The sequence below is a fragment of the Nicotiana sylvestris genome, chromosome 7 (genome assembly GCF_000393655.2).
Source record: "Nicotiana sylvestris chromosome 7, ASM39365v2, whole genome shotgun sequence".
Lineage (NCBI taxonomy): Eukaryota > Viridiplantae > Streptophyta > Magnoliopsida > Solanales > Solanaceae > Nicotiana > Nicotiana sylvestris.
The window spans coordinates 109313556-109333495 of record NC_091063.1 but is presented as its reverse complement, the minus strand read 5'-3'; the positions used below and the strand labels follow the sequence as shown (position 1 = coordinate 109333495).

At 34.8% G+C, this 19940-nt stretch overlaps 2 protein-coding genes across 3 annotated transcripts; both read right to left on the bottom strand.

Moving 5' to 3' along the window:
* Nucleotides 1-5861: 5861 nt before the first annotated feature.
* LOC104222837 (uncharacterized) lies at nt 5862-9493 on the bottom strand. Its single transcript, XM_009774153.1, has 10 exons — nt 9415-9493; nt 8312-8581; nt 8143-8239; nt 7934-8058; nt 7773-7845; nt 7554-7689; nt 7206-7362; nt 6740-7112; nt 6453-6641; nt 5862-6108 (listed from the first exon to the last, which is right to left on the bottom strand). Exons 2-8 carry the CDS (start codon nt 8499-8501, stop codon nt 7009-7011), a joined length of 882 nt encoding a protein of 293 aa, XP_009772455.1. The 5' UTR covers nt 8502-8581; nt 9415-9493; the 3' UTR covers nt 5862-6108; nt 6453-6641; nt 6740-7008.
* Nucleotides 9494-12287: 2794 nt separating this feature from the next.
* Nucleotides 12288-16826, bottom strand: LOC104222838 (KH domain-containing protein At3g08620-like). Of its 2 annotated transcripts, none has more exons than XM_009774155.2 (7): nt 16615-16826; nt 16435-16523; nt 16068-16231; nt 13940-14059; nt 13525-13641; nt 13216-13359; nt 12288-12792 (listed from the first exon to the last, which is right to left on the bottom strand). In XM_009774155.2, the coding sequence occupies exons 1-7, from the start codon at nt 16698-16700 to the stop codon at nt 12646-12648; spliced, it is 867 nt and encodes a 288-aa protein (XP_009772457.1). In that variant the 5' UTR covers nt 16701-16826; the 3' UTR covers nt 12288-12645. The 2 variants fall into 2 exon arrangements, with proteins under 2 accessions (XP_009772457.1, XP_009772459.1); XM_009774157.2 differs by having other exon boundaries at nt 16435-16509; nt 16615-16741.
* Between the last annotated feature and the right edge of the window lie 3114 nt (nt 16827-19940).

Genomic DNA, 19940 nt, shown 5'->3' with positions numbered 1-19940 from the left:
ATCACCCACGTTCCCAATGATAAACTACATCATATGGAATGTTAGGAGTGGTAATAGTGCCGAATTCAAAAGGCACTGCACATAGATGGTGAGGATGCACAAGCCAGCGATGTTAGTCCTTCTTGAAACTAAGATGGCTGACCATCAGACCTTGGCCCAGACACTAGACTTTGATATGATCATTCGATCCCTTGCGGTTGATCTTTCTGGAGGAATCATGTTCATGTGGACGGAAGATCTTGTAGCTGTGGAAGAGGTGGCCACCCCCCCCCCAAGGTATTCACGCAATGGTGAAGGTAAGACCTAATCACCCACCTTGGCTTTTTTCAGCTATCTATGCTAGCAACATCTTAGCAGAAAGAAAACTCCTATGAGAGCAGCTTATCACCATCTCTAATACATTAGGAAATAACTGGTTCATAGGTGGAGACTTCAATGAAGTCTTGAAGGCCAGGGACAAGTTTGGGGGTAACCATATCAACCTGAGCCGCAGTAACTTATTTTGAAACTGCATAAATAGGTGTCATTTAATCGACCTAGGGTATAAGGGAAGTAAATTCACATGGACTAACAAAAAGTATTCTAGCAGAACTTCTCTAATCCTAGAAGGAATTAATAGGTGTTTTGCCAATGAAGGTTGGATTGAACAGTACCTTGAGGCAAGTGTTCAGCACCTACCTAGGACCCACTCAGACCACTGTCCTTTAAAGATTCAAATGGAAGGGCCCCCAAGCAATAAACCATCTAGGCCCTTCAGATTTGAAACAATGTGGGCTAGCCACCCTCCCTTCCCTAGCATCATCAATCAAGCCTTCTCTGGCCAAACCCCCTACTCCAATCCACTGCCAAATTCAAGGATCTGGCAATAGAATGGAACCAACAAGTCTTTGGAAAAATTTTCCATAAAAAGAACAGACTCCTGGCCAGAATCTATGGCATTCAAAAGTCCCCCAACTACCATCTCAGTAGCTTCCTCCAAAAGCTTGAAACAGACCTTAATGAGGAGCTAAACAGTATCCTCAGGAATGAGGAAGACTTTTGGAAGCTGAAGTCCAAGATCAACTGGCTCAATGAGGGTGATGCCAGCACCAGATTTTTCCACACTTATACCTTTAATAGAAGGAGGAGAAACAGAATCCTCTCCCTCAAGGATGACAATGGCAACTGGATCAATGATCAAAAAGAGATTCAGTCAACTGGATTTAAAAGGATTAGTCCACATGGCATAAACTTTTGACTCAAGTAGAAACATAAAGGACATCACATTTGGTTAAAATCTTACTTCAGCTCTTGTCTCGAACGAAAGTTAATATGGGTGCACCAACTTGCACAAAATATTATTTTAAGTAGCTCCAAAAGAAACCACATAGTGACTTTAATCTTGATAAATTCCCATCCTTCCAAGTAGGCCACACGCAACAAATAGAACCTGTGCAATAGCAAATATGATGGCTAAATAATAGCCTGGAAAAATTATCCCTCGAGATATACTCAAGTCCAGAATAGGAAACTACAATTCTCTTAAGTAACCAAGTAATAATCAACAAAAATATTGCACCTCTAATCAATGGTTTAACGCAAAAATAAAAATACCAATACTAAAGAGAAAATGACATAGGTAATTACTTTTGTTGGTATCAAAATAACAATATTTGATAACAGGTAATTACTTTTGTTGGGGCTAATATTGGGGCCTACATATGATGGGAGAAATTAAAAAATAGCTAGATTTACAAGTGGTCGTTCAAAAATAGCCTAGCTTCAAAAGTAATCGAAATTTAACCACTTTTCATATAAAGATAAATATGAATGAAAACACTGTTCAAAATCCAAAAAAATACTTCAGCATAATATGCTGGAGTTCCAGTATAATATACTGGAACTCCAGTCTAATATACTGGAGTTCCAATATAATATACCGGTTCAGCATAATATACTGGAGTTTGGAGCACCGGTGCTCCAGTCTTCAGTATATTATACTGGAGCCAACAAAGTATATCGGTCCAACATAATATGCTGGAAGTTCATACACAGATGCACCGAACTCCAGTATATTATGTTGGACCGGTCTCTGTTGCAGCAAAATAGTAACTATTTTTCATTGACTTTGTAAACGCTGGCTATTTTTGAATGACCAATCCGAAAACTGGCTAGACCGTGCTATTTACTCTTTAAGGCCAGATGACAGTACTATTCTAAAAAAAATTTCAATAGCTGTGAAGATAGCTTACACGTATGGTGCTCTTCAACACCTATAAACAATTAAAAAAAATATTAAGTTTTTGTGTACATTATATAAGGTATAAAAACATCATTTTATACATATGATCAAGAGTTCCTTTTTTTTTTTTTAATTTTGCTTTTCAAATCAGCATGTTCGGGCCAAGTAGAGTATTTCCCCACTTTCCAGTCTAGTGGTTTTAGGCTTGAAGGAACAGGGGTCCTAAGCCTCACTAAAATTGTATTTTCTATTTCTTTGACATAGCCATTGTCCGTTTTACATATTCATTGATGAGATATCAAAAAATAAGATTTTTAGGTGTTGCAAATATTATAGTTAAAAAGTAATATGAAAGTAGGAAAGACATGAAAATCACTAACCTTAACCTCATCCAGGTTGACTCCATTTTCCTTGAGAAATGATAAAAGGCTGTCAAAACTATCATCATTTGGCCGATAACGCCCACTATATGATGAAATAGACTGAAAAGAATAAAATGTGAAAGCACAGCATAGAGCCAAGCTAAATGTTGTGAACAGTAATTGAGTTTAGCTTCCAAGCTACACGCATATGATTCAGGGGACACTACCTATATTATTTCTTACCTTTCATTTGCAAATAATACATCTTAGGTTTTGAAAACAGATATAAAATACAAAAGGGAAGGCAACCTTCTCTTCATATAGCTTCTACTTCTATATGCAATTATGGTTTAACAATCCAAATAAAGTTTGCAATGTGGTGTGACTGAACAATTTAAGTATACTAATTTGGACCAGAATTAGAATTTCAAGACATAAATATTGTTTCATAAATTTGAGAAGAAATGACTCGTGCTTTTTGGCAGCCCTCTATTTACATCTCATCATAGTTTCATTGTCAGGACTAATGTCATATGTAATGTAAAGGGAAAAAAATATTGGCCTAATTGCTTTAGTTTTTGAGCTATCGTATAACTATCTGACGCAACAGTTCAATACAATGACAACAAATATTTACCTTAAGTATCCCATCTATTACCCCTAGTCTTTCAGCTGCTAATGTATCCCCACCAGCAAGAAAGCTAGAATGATGATATATTCCTCTTTTCTTCTGAAAGGCATTAGAATAACAAACATTTCGCATTATTAAAAGAAAAACAAACCTTCTTTTTGTAGGATAATGATCAAAAAAGCATTTTTGCATTAACTTTTACCACCCACCTCGCCTGCATAGAGTTTTTTTGAGGTGCTCATTACAAAATTCATTTTGCCTATGGCAAACCATTGGTTGTATCAAGACGATTTCCAATATGCTTATGCGCAATTTTCTCTTCAGCCACTATATATTCATAATGTTCTCTCTCTTGAGAACATTAAGAAAACGATGAATAATTAGAGCTGCATGCTAATATCGAACAATGAAAGTAAGGAAATTATGTAGAGTTCACTCCTTCACTTAACAGACAAAAAGGATATATTGGCTCCTTTTTTAATCAAGGACAAAAGAAACATATGGAACATGCCATAAAGGTAATTAATATTAGTAGTGTATAATAGAGCAGATCATATATATAAAGAGAAACTAATGTCTGTGCATGGATATGAGAAGCCATTTGTATATTGATGCTAGAAATTATGATTTGCATTGCAATAGGTGACAAAGATTTTGCACATACTGGTCCAAGATACTTAATACATTGTTTCTAAAGCGTAGATCTTGGACATTCTTTGAGATCAACCTTTTTTCCATCTCCACGATTCCTACTTGGAAAAATCTTCAGAAGTTTAATGTGTTCCACATCTGCTTTGAGAAATAACAGTTTGGCTGCTTCATGTCTAACAATTGGATGCTTATTGATATCTTTAACAGACCTGGATAGTGCATCTCTAGTATTTTTGGTATGTAATTGACCCAATACATAATTGACTTCATGCTTTACTAAAGTAGTGTTTCAAGTTACAGATTCTTTATCGTGTCCACCATTGTTATAATGTGAAAACAGAACAGAATAACAATGATACATGCCTTGTTTTTCTTTAAAAAGAACGTACCTCAAGTCTTGGACAGGGTAAAAGCAGAAGGAGCAGATGGTCTGTGGATAGAAAGGGTGATAAAATCATTGTTCAAGAACCGTTATTAGTTCCTACATTCTTCAACTCTTTCATATGTCTGACAACCAGTTAATTTGTTTTTCTGAACTATTGAGCTGAAATTGTAGCCGAACTTCTTTATATCAGGAAAATATTTCTTTATAAACCAATTACATGAAGAGTGTGAAGAATAATAAGAAGAAAATGAACTGTAACGCACTTACATTCCGGATGTCATTAAATTTTAAGAGAATAGCACTATATTAAGAGTAATAACTTAATTAAGAAGCCGTGTTAGCAGTTATTTTAAGTCAAGCTGTCAAAGAGAAGAGCCATTCTTGATTTTTATGGGTAAAAAGGAAAAAACAAATACACAATCTAAAAAATAATGAGGCCTCACCAGCCAATGCCAACCACTTAGCCCAATAGCCTTTTTGACAACTCCCAGAAGCCCGACAAAACAATCTTGGTTTTGTTGTTTCCAGTTACAATAACTTTGGTGTGTCTCGGATGAACAGACAGTTCCTTATCACCACTCTCTTCACGGAAAGGCGATAACACCCGAGATGGACATAGTTGATTCTCCAGCATTTTGCACTTCTAAACAACTAACTAATCACAGTGAATCCAATGACGATAACAACAGAGATCAGTTTAGGTTAGGTACTGCTACTCTACCACCAAACTGCAGAGCTCTACATGATGAATAATCTTTTCTCCCTTGCTCCTCATTTCGATTAGATAACCAAAAAACAAATTTTCCTAGCCGTGAGAACAAATTAACAATTCGAACATTAATTGGAGAAGTCATCAGTAATGTATTAGTGATTTTGATCATACATTTCCTATCAAAGTAAGAAAGAACATAATCAAATAATGAAGTAGTAGAACTTAGGAGTAAGCATATTGAGAAAGAATTCTGTTGTATCACAACAGTAAAAGACAAACAAAAAAAATGAGTAGATCGATTAGCACTCAAAAAAATAAAATAAACCAAAAGATAAATTAAACCACACTTTCAATTTCCTCGCCGAGAATGGATTCAGTCAGTTTCCTTTTTTTCCATATATTGACGCTGCATTTTATAATAAAAGCATTTCTTTCCTGCTCCTCAATAACAGTTGTACAATTGACACCTAAACTCTATCTCCATGACTCATACTATGACATGTAAAAGTGGTTGTTGCATTTCATCTCTTAGTAGTGAGTTCCAGGTTTATCATATTCTATTGGGACTACTTTAGATGTATGAAATTATTTTTGTAATTGCATTGAATGTTACTGGCTTACTGCTACTATGATGTAATCGAATTTGAAGTGCTAACAATGCTGCCTCATCATCAGCACCTTTAATGTCATGCCATAAAAGTTCAGTTAACTTGAAGTAACTAACGTGTTGCATCAAAAACCTTAATAGAAAGATTGAAATAACTACTAATTAAATTCATGATTAATAAAGATGAATGTAGATCAATATTTAGACGATTCGTCTCCACATATAATTTGCGCAAATAATAAAAATCTTTACTTTTTTAATTGCATAACTAAAGGCATTTCAGTAGCCAGTCATAGATTCTTTTCCTTTTTAACGACTCTGTGAATCTTGTTGCTAGAGAGTTGAGAATTGAAGTCATCATCTTGTCCTACTGTTGATGACTTATTAGCGGATGTACTCCTCTTGTCATACGTCTTCAAAGGAGATATTTTTGCATTGCAAGCATTACCATCTTCTAACACGGACGATCCACTTTCTGATACACTTTTCTCGATGAAAGTTTGTCAAACAGACTTCATCTCACTTTCGGCCATAACATCCTACAAAATAGTAAACATTTAATAGCAGTTGGAGAGCAATATTACCATTGATTGCATAATTTTGACTAAAAGTTTTTTAGCAAGTAATGTTAATTGGAGGGCGTATATAAGGTTCATGAACTGGATACCAGATGGACTGAAAATGCCTGAACCTGAGCTTATTTACCATGTGGGGTTGGACTCTGTTGTCTTTTTCCAAAATGTCTTGCTAGGGTATGTCTTTCTAATTATTGATATCACTTTTGGAGTCATAAATCAATATGCCTTGTGTTATCATATATGTGCCATTGCTTAATAACCACACTATTGATCAAGATAAAACCATACCAAATATTGATACTTACTACCAAGGCTGGTGGTAGTCCACCGAGAACATCACCTAGCCCACCAGTGTCTTAAACTAATATCTTTTTCATCTTCTTAAAAGAAAGGATAAGGAAGATCTCTCCATCTCATAAAAGTTTTAATTTCATGAAATTTACTCCGAAAAGCTTCTCTCCACTTGAGCTTTGTCCATCAAAAAACTGTGGATCCTGTTAAAAAACAAAGCCAAAAAAACATTCATCTTATGAGTGTAAAAGTATTTATATTTTAATTTTGTATTCATAGGTTTGTGAGTAAAAATGTTTACAGTGATAGTGTCGTCGAATTTGCCGTATTCCTCCAGAAGTTCATCATCATCAGTAATCTTAAGAAAATTGTAGATTTCGACTTGTGACTCAATATTCTCTTTCTTAACAATAACCTTGAACATGAATTTTTTATAAAGAATATCGTCCAGTTCAGTTAGATAAGAACAATCAGCATCCGCAATTGAGGTCTACACCAAATTTCAGAGGTTAGAAATATTATAATTGACAACTAAATTATGTTTAGTATTATACCTCAACTAATCCTTCCTTAAGTTCTTTTGCGGACTTCCCTATAAGTTGCATAGCATCGCGATTCCAAAACAATAATGAGATAAAAGCGGTTCCATCCATAACACGAACTTGAAGCCTTACCTGCAACTCAATTTTGATAACTTTATGCATATTTTATATATATATATATATATATATATATATATATATATATATATATATACTAGTAATTACCTGTGAGTAATAGAACATGCTTCTTCTTGCATTTCTTACAAAAGTATGTAGTACCAACTTTGTCAACCTTTCTAGTACACTTGTTGCATGCCAAGTATGACCATCCCCGGTCAAGTTCCAAATTCACCAATTTTTCCGCAATCCAATAGCTACAGTCCTATTTAACATAAAGAAAAATTATTGTAAATGCAAAATAAAATATAAGGTACATATAATATTATAGTAAATTAAACTCATTTGCATGCACTGAACTAAATAATTATTTTAAACAATACAATTTCTTTGTCATTGTAAATGCAAAACAGAAAACATAAGGTAAATAAAATTGTAACATTAAATTAAACTCACCTGCGTACACTGAACTAAATTCCTAATAGTTTTAAACAATACAATTCCTTTGTCTAACTCATCTCTAACAGAGTAACTTTGCTGTGAACTTGTCTGAGTGATCCGCTCAAAGTTTGATTGATGTACTGCCAGAAACCTGCATAAGTCGAAAATTGTTATTTGTCAATACAATTTTTATATTTTTTGTACATATAGAAAAGGAATATACACTTGACAAACCTGGATTTAAACTCAGTTGATTGCGGCATCGTAGGATTAATCCATATCTTTGTCTGATACCAACAGCTACACACTGAGTAATTACATGTGTATCAGATTTACTATAATTATAAATCTGACTATAAACTAAAATTGAAAAATATATGTAATTAATGGTAAACCTCGAAATTTTTGAGCTTTCATATGTTGGAAAACAACAATCAAAGGTTCATCAGTAGATTCATTCAAGTGATGTTGAATTTGATCCACAAGTTCACTCCATAAGGTTGCCAAAATCCTGTTCCTCCTATACGTTTTATGGTAAAACTTAATCAACAACAATATAGGTAGTTTTATTGTAAAGTATTGTTTTTATTTCTGAATGACTCACTGATCATCCTCGAGTACAAAATTAATAAAGACACTTTTGTCGTCTCCTTGTTTGTAGGTCTTAACATCTTCATAGGTCACAACCTGGCCAACAACATCTATAAATATAAAAGTTAGTAACATAGATTTACAAAATCTACTATTTGAATAAAAAGGAAAAGAAGAATTACCGAATAATTCTGTCTCATCGACATTATGTTGATTTGTTAGTTGGTCAAAAGGACGCAAGTTAAAGATGTTCATATGAAATGAAGGATCAGTTATTTCCTCAACAAATGTCTTTTGTGTAAATGTCAGCCTCAGGTTGTGTGTCGTAGTCCTCAACTTCAAATTATTTGGTCCGACAACAAAGTAGCTCATACGATATAAGCGAAGTTCCTATATCTTGTTCCTAAAAAACTTAACAACATACTTTCTGATTGAAGCATGTATACGATCACCTGACAAAATCATATTCCTTATTAGTGCAGAATTATGAAGCCAATATTAAGAGAAAGAAAAATGAATACATGTAGTACACATATTTCATATATAGGCGTAGTTTATGTATATTCATCCGATGATAGTCTAAGCAAGGCAACCAATATGTAATATATATGCCGGTTTTTTATATTTTGAACAAAATAGATGTTATTAAGTATAAAACTGCAAAATATGTGAGTTTTATATGTATATATTATGGCAAGCACTGCCTAAAGTTTTCCTCAACGTTTGAAGTCAAAAAACAGAATGCTACAGTTTCTTCTATTTCAGTTAAAGAACACTTTTGGTTGGAAGTGAAATTATTAAAGGAACTTCCTAGATAGTTGAGTAATCCGGAAGAAAGAATATTGATTGTGAAGCCAACATTAAGATACAGAAAGATGAATACTTGTACTAAACATATTTCATATATAGGTTGAATTTCTGTATGTTCATCCGATGATAGTCTAAGCAAGGGAACCAATATGTAATAGCTGCCAATTTTTTATATTTTGAACAACGTAGATGTTATTAAGTACAATACTGCAATATAGGTGAATTTTATATATATCCATTATGACAATCACATCCTAAAGTTTTGTTCAACGTTTGAAGTCAACAAAACAGAATGCTAGAGTGCTTCCATTTCAGTTAAAAAACTCTTTCTCGGATTGATTTGATTATCTGTGATGTGAGTTTCAACTGATTTTTCTAAGTAATCAGATTTGTAGTGATATGACTGGTACATGCTTTCACCGTTCACTGATATGCATAAAGTAAGTAAAAGAATGAAGCAAAAATAACATGTTACCTTCGAATCTTGTAAAACCAATTCAATTGAAAGTGATATTTTCGACTTAAATCGATCAGGGATTACCCACATTCGAACGACTCTAACTTTGATATTCCATTGCATCGAGTTGCCTAAAATTTGTTTGATATCATGAAGTTATGCAGCGATAGTTGCAAAGCAATTTTAATCAAACTCAGTAGATAAAATAGAAAGTTGAAAAGGATTCAAAAATATAAAGCGCATAAATCAATCAGTTATGGAGACGTAGATAGAATAGGGAGTTTTGGTTGGAAGCCCACGTTTGGGAGCACGATCAATCGTGGGATTATAACTGACTGCTTTCCTAAAGTTTTTTCTCAGTCGTGAGCAGTTGTTGATTAAAAAATAAAAACTAAAAAAGTGTGAGGATTTTATTTTTTTTATAAAAGCCAATCAAAAAAGGGGAGGAATTCTATTTTTAATAGGTAAGTGTAATAATAAATAATAAATAAATGAATAGAATAACTCAAAAAACTCAATCGTGGGAGGATTGAAAGTTCTTGAAATTTGCTAAATGTAAGTTTATTTATCTGATTTGTAGTTTGTTGCTGATTAAAAATCAAAAACTAAGAAAGTGTGAGGATTTTTTTTTTTATAAAAGCCAATCAAAAAAGGGGAGGAGTTTCATTTTTAATAGGTAAGTGTAATAATAAATAATAAATAATAAATAAATGAATAGGATAATTCCAAAAACTCAATCGTGGGAGGATTGAATGTTTTTGAAATTTGATAAATGTAAGTATATTTATCTGATTTGTAGTTTGAATTTGAAGCTCCAAAAATCTTGAAGAGTTGTCCTAATTTTTGATATGTGTTAGATTGTGGGTATTCCACTTGGCAGCCTAGCATTGTTTTGCTTTTGTTATTCTATATAGATAGATAGATTAAACACTATCTACAACTGCTGAGGCCCAATAACATTATGCTAAGCATTAGAATATAATTCTTCTCTTTTTTAAAAATATCATGATTTTCTTGGTCTAAGACAAAATCTAATTTTTTTTTAAATACCATGCTTTATTAGTAACTATACAGTCTATTCTCTTATATAGTGATTCCAATTATTAACACCAAATATAGATCATATTAGTCTTTTTGATTTTAGGATTTCAAATGATAACACCTCCTATTTGGATTATGCTCTGTTATTAGTAGCTTTGTTATTTCTAAATGTAGAGTCATAATATTAAAAAGAAGTGGGAAGGAAAAAAGAAGTGAAAACAACATCTTCAAGGATTCCATTTAAAGGCTTTTTGTAAGTAATTATTAAACAGAGAGAGTTCATATAACAGATGGATAGAAAAGCGAAAAAGAAAAAAAGAAAGGCCCTTCAGTTTCTTCATGCCACGTAGAGCATCAAAAAGTTGTGGCTTTTGAATAGCTGATGAATAATGAGATAAGCAAAGTGGACAAGGGTCAAAAATACCCCTTTACTATTCAAAAATGATCATTTATACTATTAGTCTATCATTGCCCTGACGTCATAAAACTGGTACAAAAATACCCCTTTACTGTTAGGATCCTCCACCATGGCAACATTATTCCACGTGGCCTGGTATATCGCTGATATGAATGCCACGTGGCATGCCACCTCATCGCACCTATTCCATTTTACCCCTCCCTACTTCTTCTTCCACCACCTCCTCCCTCTTCCCTAACCACCGCAATTCATATCTCCCCCAGCTTTAGCTATGTTAAGAACTCTTTGGAAGCAGCACCTGCAGTTAGAACAACCGTACAATTCCTCTTTTGCTATTCCCATTTCTTTGTCTCAAGGGTTTACCGAGTAAATCTTGATATAATACACTTTTTTCATTAGTTGAAGCATAATTCATTTTCATTCTCCAGACTAACAATTTTATTTATTTGCCTGTACTCTGATTTTTGCGAGTTGTTTAGTATTCCTCTGGTTACCTTTGAGGCCTTTTGTCCTGTCTTCATTTTCTTTAGAGGTGGTGTTGTCATCATAGGAATCAACGATCCAGCATAAGTTTGTCATATTGGATTTAGGTGTCTTTGGTCTTGCCATTTCGTGCTATATTTTTTATTATGTGTATACAGTATAAAACTCACTTTGCAGTCATCCTCCAAGATACGGCTGATTAAGAAATTATTCTGCTTTCAGGGACATAAAACCTTATAAGCTTAGACCAGAGAAATGGCCATTTAAAGCTTTTACATTTTGGCTTATGTAAACCCCTGAAAAATAAATAATACTTGTTAATATTATTGGAAGATGAAGATCTTACTAATGCAGAGTCCATTAACGGGGCTGAAGGGCATTCTGGTGGTGATTAAAGCTTCATAGACAATGCCAAAAGAACAAATACAGTAGTGGCAACCATTGTGCCTTGGTTCCAATTGTGATGGTTGGGTGAAGAAGGAGGTGATGGTGGAAGAAGTAAGAACGGGGTAAAATGGGATAGGTGCGATGAGGTGGCATGCCATGTGGCATCCACCTCAGCGATAATCAGGCCACATGGGATAATGTTGCTATGGTAGAGGGTTTTAACGGCAGAGGGGTACTTGTGTACCAGTTTTATGACGTCAGAGGCAGTGATGGACTAATAGTATAACGAAGGGTATAAATAATCATTTTTGAATAGTAAAAGGGTATTTTTGACCCTTTTCCATAAGCAAAGGGGCAATTTGGTCAAGGTACACAAAAGTTTGTACTGCATTCAACAGTTATATTTCTTTTTGGCCAATCATGATGTTCCATTTTATTGAAATGACCTGATTATCCTTTGAATCTCAAGCAGCCATGTTGACAGACACGGTGGTGAAGAAGCTCAATTATATATATATATATATAAGAGAAAAATCTAGCTACTAATACCCACACCAGCAGCTTTAATATAAACCAAATTATATATTTGGACATAGGATGTAATGAATTACACTTGAGACTAAAGACGAAAAAAGGAAAAAGAAGACCACACTTATCAACAGTAAGTCAATAACAAATAAATCAAATAATAATTCTACACTAACAACAAAAACAACTAGAAGAAACTAGAGTCACCAAATGAGTAAGAGGTTATCGACCCATATGCTGTTTTTGTTCTGTCACATATTTTTTTACCACAGCCAAAGTCCACAAAGCCACACTGGCTTCAGGTGCAATAACACCATATGCATCCTTAAGTCTGGAATTTGTCATGCAGCTATCTGAATGCACCATGTCTAGAAAGAAAGCCTTGGCATCTGTCACCAGCCAGTTTTCGCTCGCTTCATCCCACTTGAACTAAAAGGAGATAGACTACCCCTTGGTTGGGGACTCTCTTCTCTGAAATTGTTATTCAGCAAAGCAAGTTCTCTAAGTTGGTGCCTTTTATATAAGTCCTGCGACTCGTCCTGCAATTCCAGGAAAATAAACACTAAATCAGCAAAGTTGATTCATTGTACACCAATGAAATCAGTTGGCTTCCAGTGCCTCAAATCTTTTGAGATTATAAATAATAAGCCTTTAATTTCAGTCATGTTTATTCATCATAGACTATTGACTAGGCAAAAGAAGATACTCCATAGGGAAACAGTCGTTACATTACACCCTTTTCCACATGAACGTTCAAGTTCAGAGATAAATTAAACAAAGTACATAACCACACAATATATCTGCTTGTGGAAGGAAAACTATATGACAGTTTTCTACCCGAAAAGTTCATTTTTAAAGTATGTTGGTTTCTACTGCAGCCACATAAGGACTAAAACCAGATTGGCACATGACAATGAAGGCTATCTTCAAGCTCTATACATTGAACTCAGGGAGATACTTACCACAGGTTTTAGTAGTTCTTCAATAATTTCCCTTGCTTGTTTCAATTGTGTATCAACGATATTGATGGGTAACTCTGCCTCAAGTAAAACATGCAGCGGCTCATTGAGGTGTTCATAACCTGGTCGCCCCCTTAGACTCTCCTCCTTCAATTATACAAGACATTAATAAGAGAAGTTAAGCAAATTACTGGCAGTTTACAAAATTAATTACCGAAATGGTATGTAGAGGATCATAGAGAGAGAAAGGTTTTTATAAACAAACAGAAACAAAGAGCAGTAAAATGTGCAGAAAAGATAGAAAAACTTTACCTTGTCAGGGTCTTTAATTGAACCCTTTCCTCTTATAAATACACGACATCCAGTAGAAGCTTCCACCCGTTTCAGGGAATTGCCTCTAGGTCCCAAAAGCCGTCCGACAAAGTTGAACTGCATCCCACAAAGCATGTGACTTAGTGCAATCATTATAGGAATGTGTGTGTAAACAGATTCATCCTTGTGCTACTTTCTATCTTATATGAACTACTATTATGCTATGTAGTCAAAAATCGATCTGCAGTATGCCTCCAAGACTTGACATTGATATCATATACTAATGGATTATAATGATACCTACTGCCTAAATCATTTTATGCACACCCAATGCAACTATCACTATCTAAGTGACAAGATTGCTGAAAAAGTAAAATGAATAAAATACTATCAACAGATTTCCAAGCCAGCTTACATTCGGATATCTTTCAACGGGTATATCTAACCGTAAAATCCTCTTCACAACAAATGAACTTGGACTTCCTGGCGCTACTTGCCAGTCGATGGGCATTCCCTGCGGTCCACCTAATCTTTGCTGCAAAACAAATTTCCCGCTAATCAAAACGCATATATCAAAACAGAAAGCAGAGCAGCGAAAAAACTGGAGAGGGACATGGACGGGCTAACACAAAAGTGCTGATCAGCAATTATGCCAATGTCTCCATGGAAATGGCTTGAGAGCATAGAGTAATCACCAATGGATATGAAGGTTAGTCACTAAATTTTCCTGTGGAATTTTCTGATATTGGAACTCCCTGCTCAGGACTGGGGTTTAGTTGTTATTATTGTATGAAACTGAATCATAAGAACCAAATTCCGATAACAATGAATGGCAAACAAAAGATTCACCAAGCCCTCGCACCGCCTTAAATATCCTTTGCAAGTCAAGGAAACCAAGAAAAACAGACATATGAAGTATTGAAGGCTGTAGAGGAAGAACAACACTTGGACCAGCAAGAAAAAGGAAATGGGATAGGTTGAAAGCACAGTGCTATGACAAATAAATTTATTAACGTCTTAGTAGTGTCATTACCGGATCTACGCTAATTTGCTTTTTCCTACAACCATATAAAGTTTCATGAACAAAATATTGGCAAAGGACAAATAATAAACATGGAAAAGTGAAGCCTCAGAAGCCTATTCAATGCGTCAAACCTCCTTTGCATGTCTGAAAGATTACAGAAACACATGTTCGAGTGTTTCAAATGCTTTTTGTTTAAATGAATCATTCCTTTGCATGAATTTAAAGGGAACGGGACGGATATATTTCAGTCCTAAGCATGTCAAACAAAACGAACTGGTTCATTCCTTGGCATGAATCTCTTTAAATAGGCTTTAGAGAAGTCTAACATCAAAGATAGGGTATTGATTGTTTTTGTTTAAAGCAAGACTGAAGATATTGCCAAACTCTCACTGTATATGGATATGAGCTAGCTGAATAATTTAGAAGGAAGTCATACAAAGGAATACATTATTTTCTTGAAGTACGATGTTTTAGCATCCCTAAAAAAAGATGATGAAATGTTGTACTACAATCCCTAAGTAAAACAGAAAAAGCTGATAGTTGAAACTTTTCTCATGAGTCTAACTTCTTTCTTCAGTTCACAGATTATCTATTCTTTCAACAATTTTTCTTCACTTCACTGTTTTGCCACCCCCATTGCGAAAATCAAAGTGTTGATTGTTAGCTGAATTGATAAACTTTCTGAACTACAGGCCAGACAGCTCACAGTAGTCCTCATCAATCTCTCTCACGAGCATTTAACCTTTTAATTGTTTTGATACCACAGAGCCACGCTGACAGAGGCAAGTATACAGCAGTATATAGATTTTCCTTTTTATTTTTTTATTTTTTGACAAGTATAAAGCAGTATATAGATAGACACAAATTGTCATAGTATGGATGTATCCATGCATATTTTTCTTTTAAAACCTGAAGGCAAGATCTCAATTACATACTTTCTCACCACATACACTTTATATTGCATCACAAGAATCAATGTATCCGTGTATCCAAAATTTGTGTTCTAATTGTAATTTATGCTTTTTCTTATGTAGGTTAACTTGTATTCTCAATATTAATTTGAGCACTTTCTAAGTCTCTAAGCATTATTATTCATGGAAACTGTTGTCGGTTTTATTCTAAGGAGCATGGTTTCATAACTAGTACTTATTTGGCTATGCTGAAATTCCGGTTCATTTGGAAGCTGTACAGCAAAAACTCTGCACAGTGTCTTTTAGGTGTAAAGAATAATTCTGCCTAATCTTAATCAACTTGATCAAAGGCGATGAAGTCATAAGAGAGCAATTGTGATGTCGAGATCTTTCTTTGGACTTTAATCTTCCACTTTTCTGTTTATAATGATGATTAAACTGACTATAATCTTTTAGGTGTGCCACGATGATACTCATTAAGTGAAGGAGCAAGACATGTCACTTTACTGTTTTTCCTTACACCATGTCGTCTTTGAATTTTAGCTAACACTTAATAAGCAGAAATGTGGGAAGTTTAACATATCATGTCGTGTTACACATATGCTCACCTCTTGAGGAGTGTTCCATCCATTCCCAGTCCAGCCACCTAAGGGTTTTCCTCCAATATCTTGCATCATGTCAAAGGAAGCCATAGGACTAGGGCTGCCGCGCTGTAGTCTGTCATAGTCACTAAGTCCTTGATTGGGGATCATTCCAGAAACTCTTAATATTTCTGTAAACGTGATGAAGTGGACATTTGCAGAATTAATGCACAATGCTAGTAAGTCAAAGTAAAATCAACTTAACTACGTACTCACTTGAACTTATACATCTATATAGACAATCATTTTAAAAGGGGTGTGCATATGAATCATATAGGTTTGCTGAGATGAATCAATGTGAAAAGTAGCAATTTAAATGGAAAAGAAAAGAAACCTTGATTCAAGAGTCGGCTACATATAGGAAGGACTTGAGTAAAGGGTCCAAGCTTCTGCCTTTCTGCTAACAGCTCTGTCAAGTACTGACTACAAGAAATTAACAAGACATGTATAACATATAACATGCTAAAGAAACGAATTGGGCAAAACACCACACAAACAAATTGGGCAAAATTACCTATCAACATCTAGGTTGCTCCTTATATGAGGAGAAACAGCTCTTGCAGGTGAGAAATTCAACTTCTGATTGTACAAATTTGACATCACCCCCTTCACTCAAACTTCTAGTTTGAACGGCCTGTATAGTGAAACCCTGGAGAACAGGAAATGAAATAAATATTATTAGAAAAATAGATCAAATTTCTGCTGAAATGAATGGCCTTTTATTGAGTTAAATATATATACGTGGGGTAGGAATAAGAACACGTTTTTTGTTTTGGTATGTGTAAAGACCCAACTGTAATAATTCTTTCTTTTTATTTACTATATTTAACTGTGTGCAGTAGAAAGGAAGGAAAGAGAATGCATCCCCTTTTATAGGTTCTTCGCTGTAAGATTTCTTTTGGTAATAACATTGTTGTTCTGTCAGCATCACTTGTCTTTTGTTCTCACGTACATGAAAAGTACGCCTATTATACTGTGCGCACGCGCCACCTGGTAAAGCCTGTTCATTTTTAAAAATATGAGATTTTTTTCATTATTTATCTTATTTCCTATCGGACCTTGTATCGAATTTTTATATCAACTCAATAAGTGACATATTTATTCAAAAAAATAATTATCACTAAATTAATATATATTCTTATCTTAATTTATTACTTAACTATGATAATTAGTATGATTTTTAGTATAAATTTTCGGTGTGAATAAGGTTTTATCATATGGTATTCGTATTACATGCCCAGCTAATAAATGGGGCTTGAACCCTTCACCTACTGTGTAAAAGATAGAGAACTCAGTGAACTAGCCCTTAATCTCTGTCTAATCTGTATTCACTCAATCATCCAATTTTATTTGCACAAACGTAAAATAAATAAATTAAAAAAATTGTACATCGGCGTAAAACTTTTATACGCCATCAAATTAAATGACCTACGATAGTAGATAATTATCTATATTAATTTAATTTAATTTAATTGTCTAAAAAATAAAGTACTAGATCTAATATTTATACAAGGACTGTATAAAGGAATTTACAGTATTAATGTAGCTTAAACTATAATAACAAATTAGTCCAATTTTATTATGTTATCAGTCAGTATTTATCTTGTCTCTTACGATGATGAGGATGTTGCGAGTGGCTCCGGGGACGGGGAAGGTGAAGAAGATGTTCCCGAGGGAGAGGAGGCTCCTGAAGATAGAGCTGTCGAGGGTGCAGTTTCCGAGGGAGCTGCTTCCGGGTATGTAACCCCAAAATAGATTAGGTTCTTCTTCCTTTTTTTTTGTGTGTGTAAGGGCCCCTTGTGGGTGTTGTAAATATGTTTTGTAAAACATCCCTTATGAGTAAGTATATTTTTTTTGCTCTATCTCAACTTGTGCTGAATTTTATTTTGTTCTCATTTGTGGAAGATTTCGATTGTACAATTCAAATAATCAGTCCAAGTATCGGTTCGGATGATAAACCCTTAGGTTTTTTATTGATCAATATAATACCCCTTAAGGTTTTGTTAATCCTCGAGCTAAGTTTAAATTAATTTGATGTGAGGTCGGGATGTCGGAATTCTCGAGTCTGAGTTGAGTGAGAACGAGATCTCGACCTCTACATGTTTTGGCCCTTAAGCCTTTTGAAGTTGGCCCTTAGGCTTTATATATCAGCCCTTAGGTTCTTATACTGTCACGACCCGGAATTTCCATCCTCGAGAGTCGTGATGGCGCCTACTCGTGAAAGCTAGGCAAACCGACAATTACAGTTGTTACCACCATTTTTATTAATCACACAGAATCAGATATTAGCTAAGCAAAATAATTAAGAAATGCGGAAGTAATATAACAACACCATAACTCAAGTACATAACTATCCCATAGAATCTGGTGTCACAATCTCATGAACATCTAAAGATTTCTACAAATACTGGTTTAGAAAGAAAAGTACAATTGTTCTCGAAATGAAAAGAGACAGCAGATGACTAAAGCGGGGAAAGGGACTTCAGGCTCTACGGACGCCAGCAGATCTACCTTGGTCTCTCTGAACTGAAGACAACTACCTCAAGCTACTCACAAGGTCCGGCACTGAAATTTGCACAAAAAGTGTAGAGTGCAGTATCAGTACAACCAACCCCATATACTGGTAAGTGTCGAGCCTAACCTCGGTGAAGTAGTGACGAGGCTAGGACACGATAACCATATAAACCTGTGCAGTTAAATCATATACAAACAGAACGATAATAATAGGAAATAACAAATAAAGATGGGAAGGGGAACATGCCGCGGGGAATATCAAATTCTAACAGTAATTCAATAGAGAAGCATAATGGACACCATATTTATATCAACAGGAATAAGGAAAACAGTAACACGTGCACGACCTCACCCTTCGTGCTTTTACTCTTATTCTCATCATAAGAAAACAACAGAAACGACACTGCATCACCCTTCGTGCATTAACTCTCATAATATCGGCACGACATCACCCTTCGTGTTTTAAAACTCACAATAACGGCACGACAACACCTTTTGTGTATTAACACTCACTCACAATATCATGCACGGCATCACCCTTCGTGATTTACACTCTTCCTCACCCAAACAATATAAACAACACGTCCCAGCAAGGGATCAACAATAGAAATAATAACATCCCGGCAAGGGAATCGGCTATAACCAATATCGTTTCAACATTTACTTCACAAAATAAATCTCAACTTGAGCTAATACTCAACAATGATCAATTACCTAGAAATTATCACAAGCCTTGTTCAACATTGATAATCATCAATTTAAGCATGGGCAATACATAATAAGAGTCACAATAATCATGGTATAAGACTCACGGGCATGCTTGACACTAACCTATAGATACTCGTCACCACATCTATACGTCGTACTCAACACTAACACGTAGAAAATAAGACCACAACTCCTATTCCCTCAAGCTAAGGTTAGACCAAACACTTACCTCAATTCTACGGACAAAATCAAGCCTCAATTACCGCTTTACCTCTCAGTTCCACTTCCAATCCGCTTGTATATAGTCATAATTTGCTTAATAACATCAATAAATGCTAAATAAACCAATTCTAATGCATGAATATAGATTTCCCAATATTTTTCCCAAAAAGTCAAAAATCGACCCGGGCCCGCTTGGTCAAAACTCGAAGTTCGAACCAAAACTCGATTACCCATTCACTCACGAACTCAAATATTCAATTGATTTTGAAATCTGACCTCAAATTGTGGTCCAAATCCTCAAAATTTAAAAATCCTAATTTCTACCCAAAAACACCAATTTCCCATGAAATACCCTAGATTTTGAAGTGAACTCATGTAAAAGATGAATTAGATTGA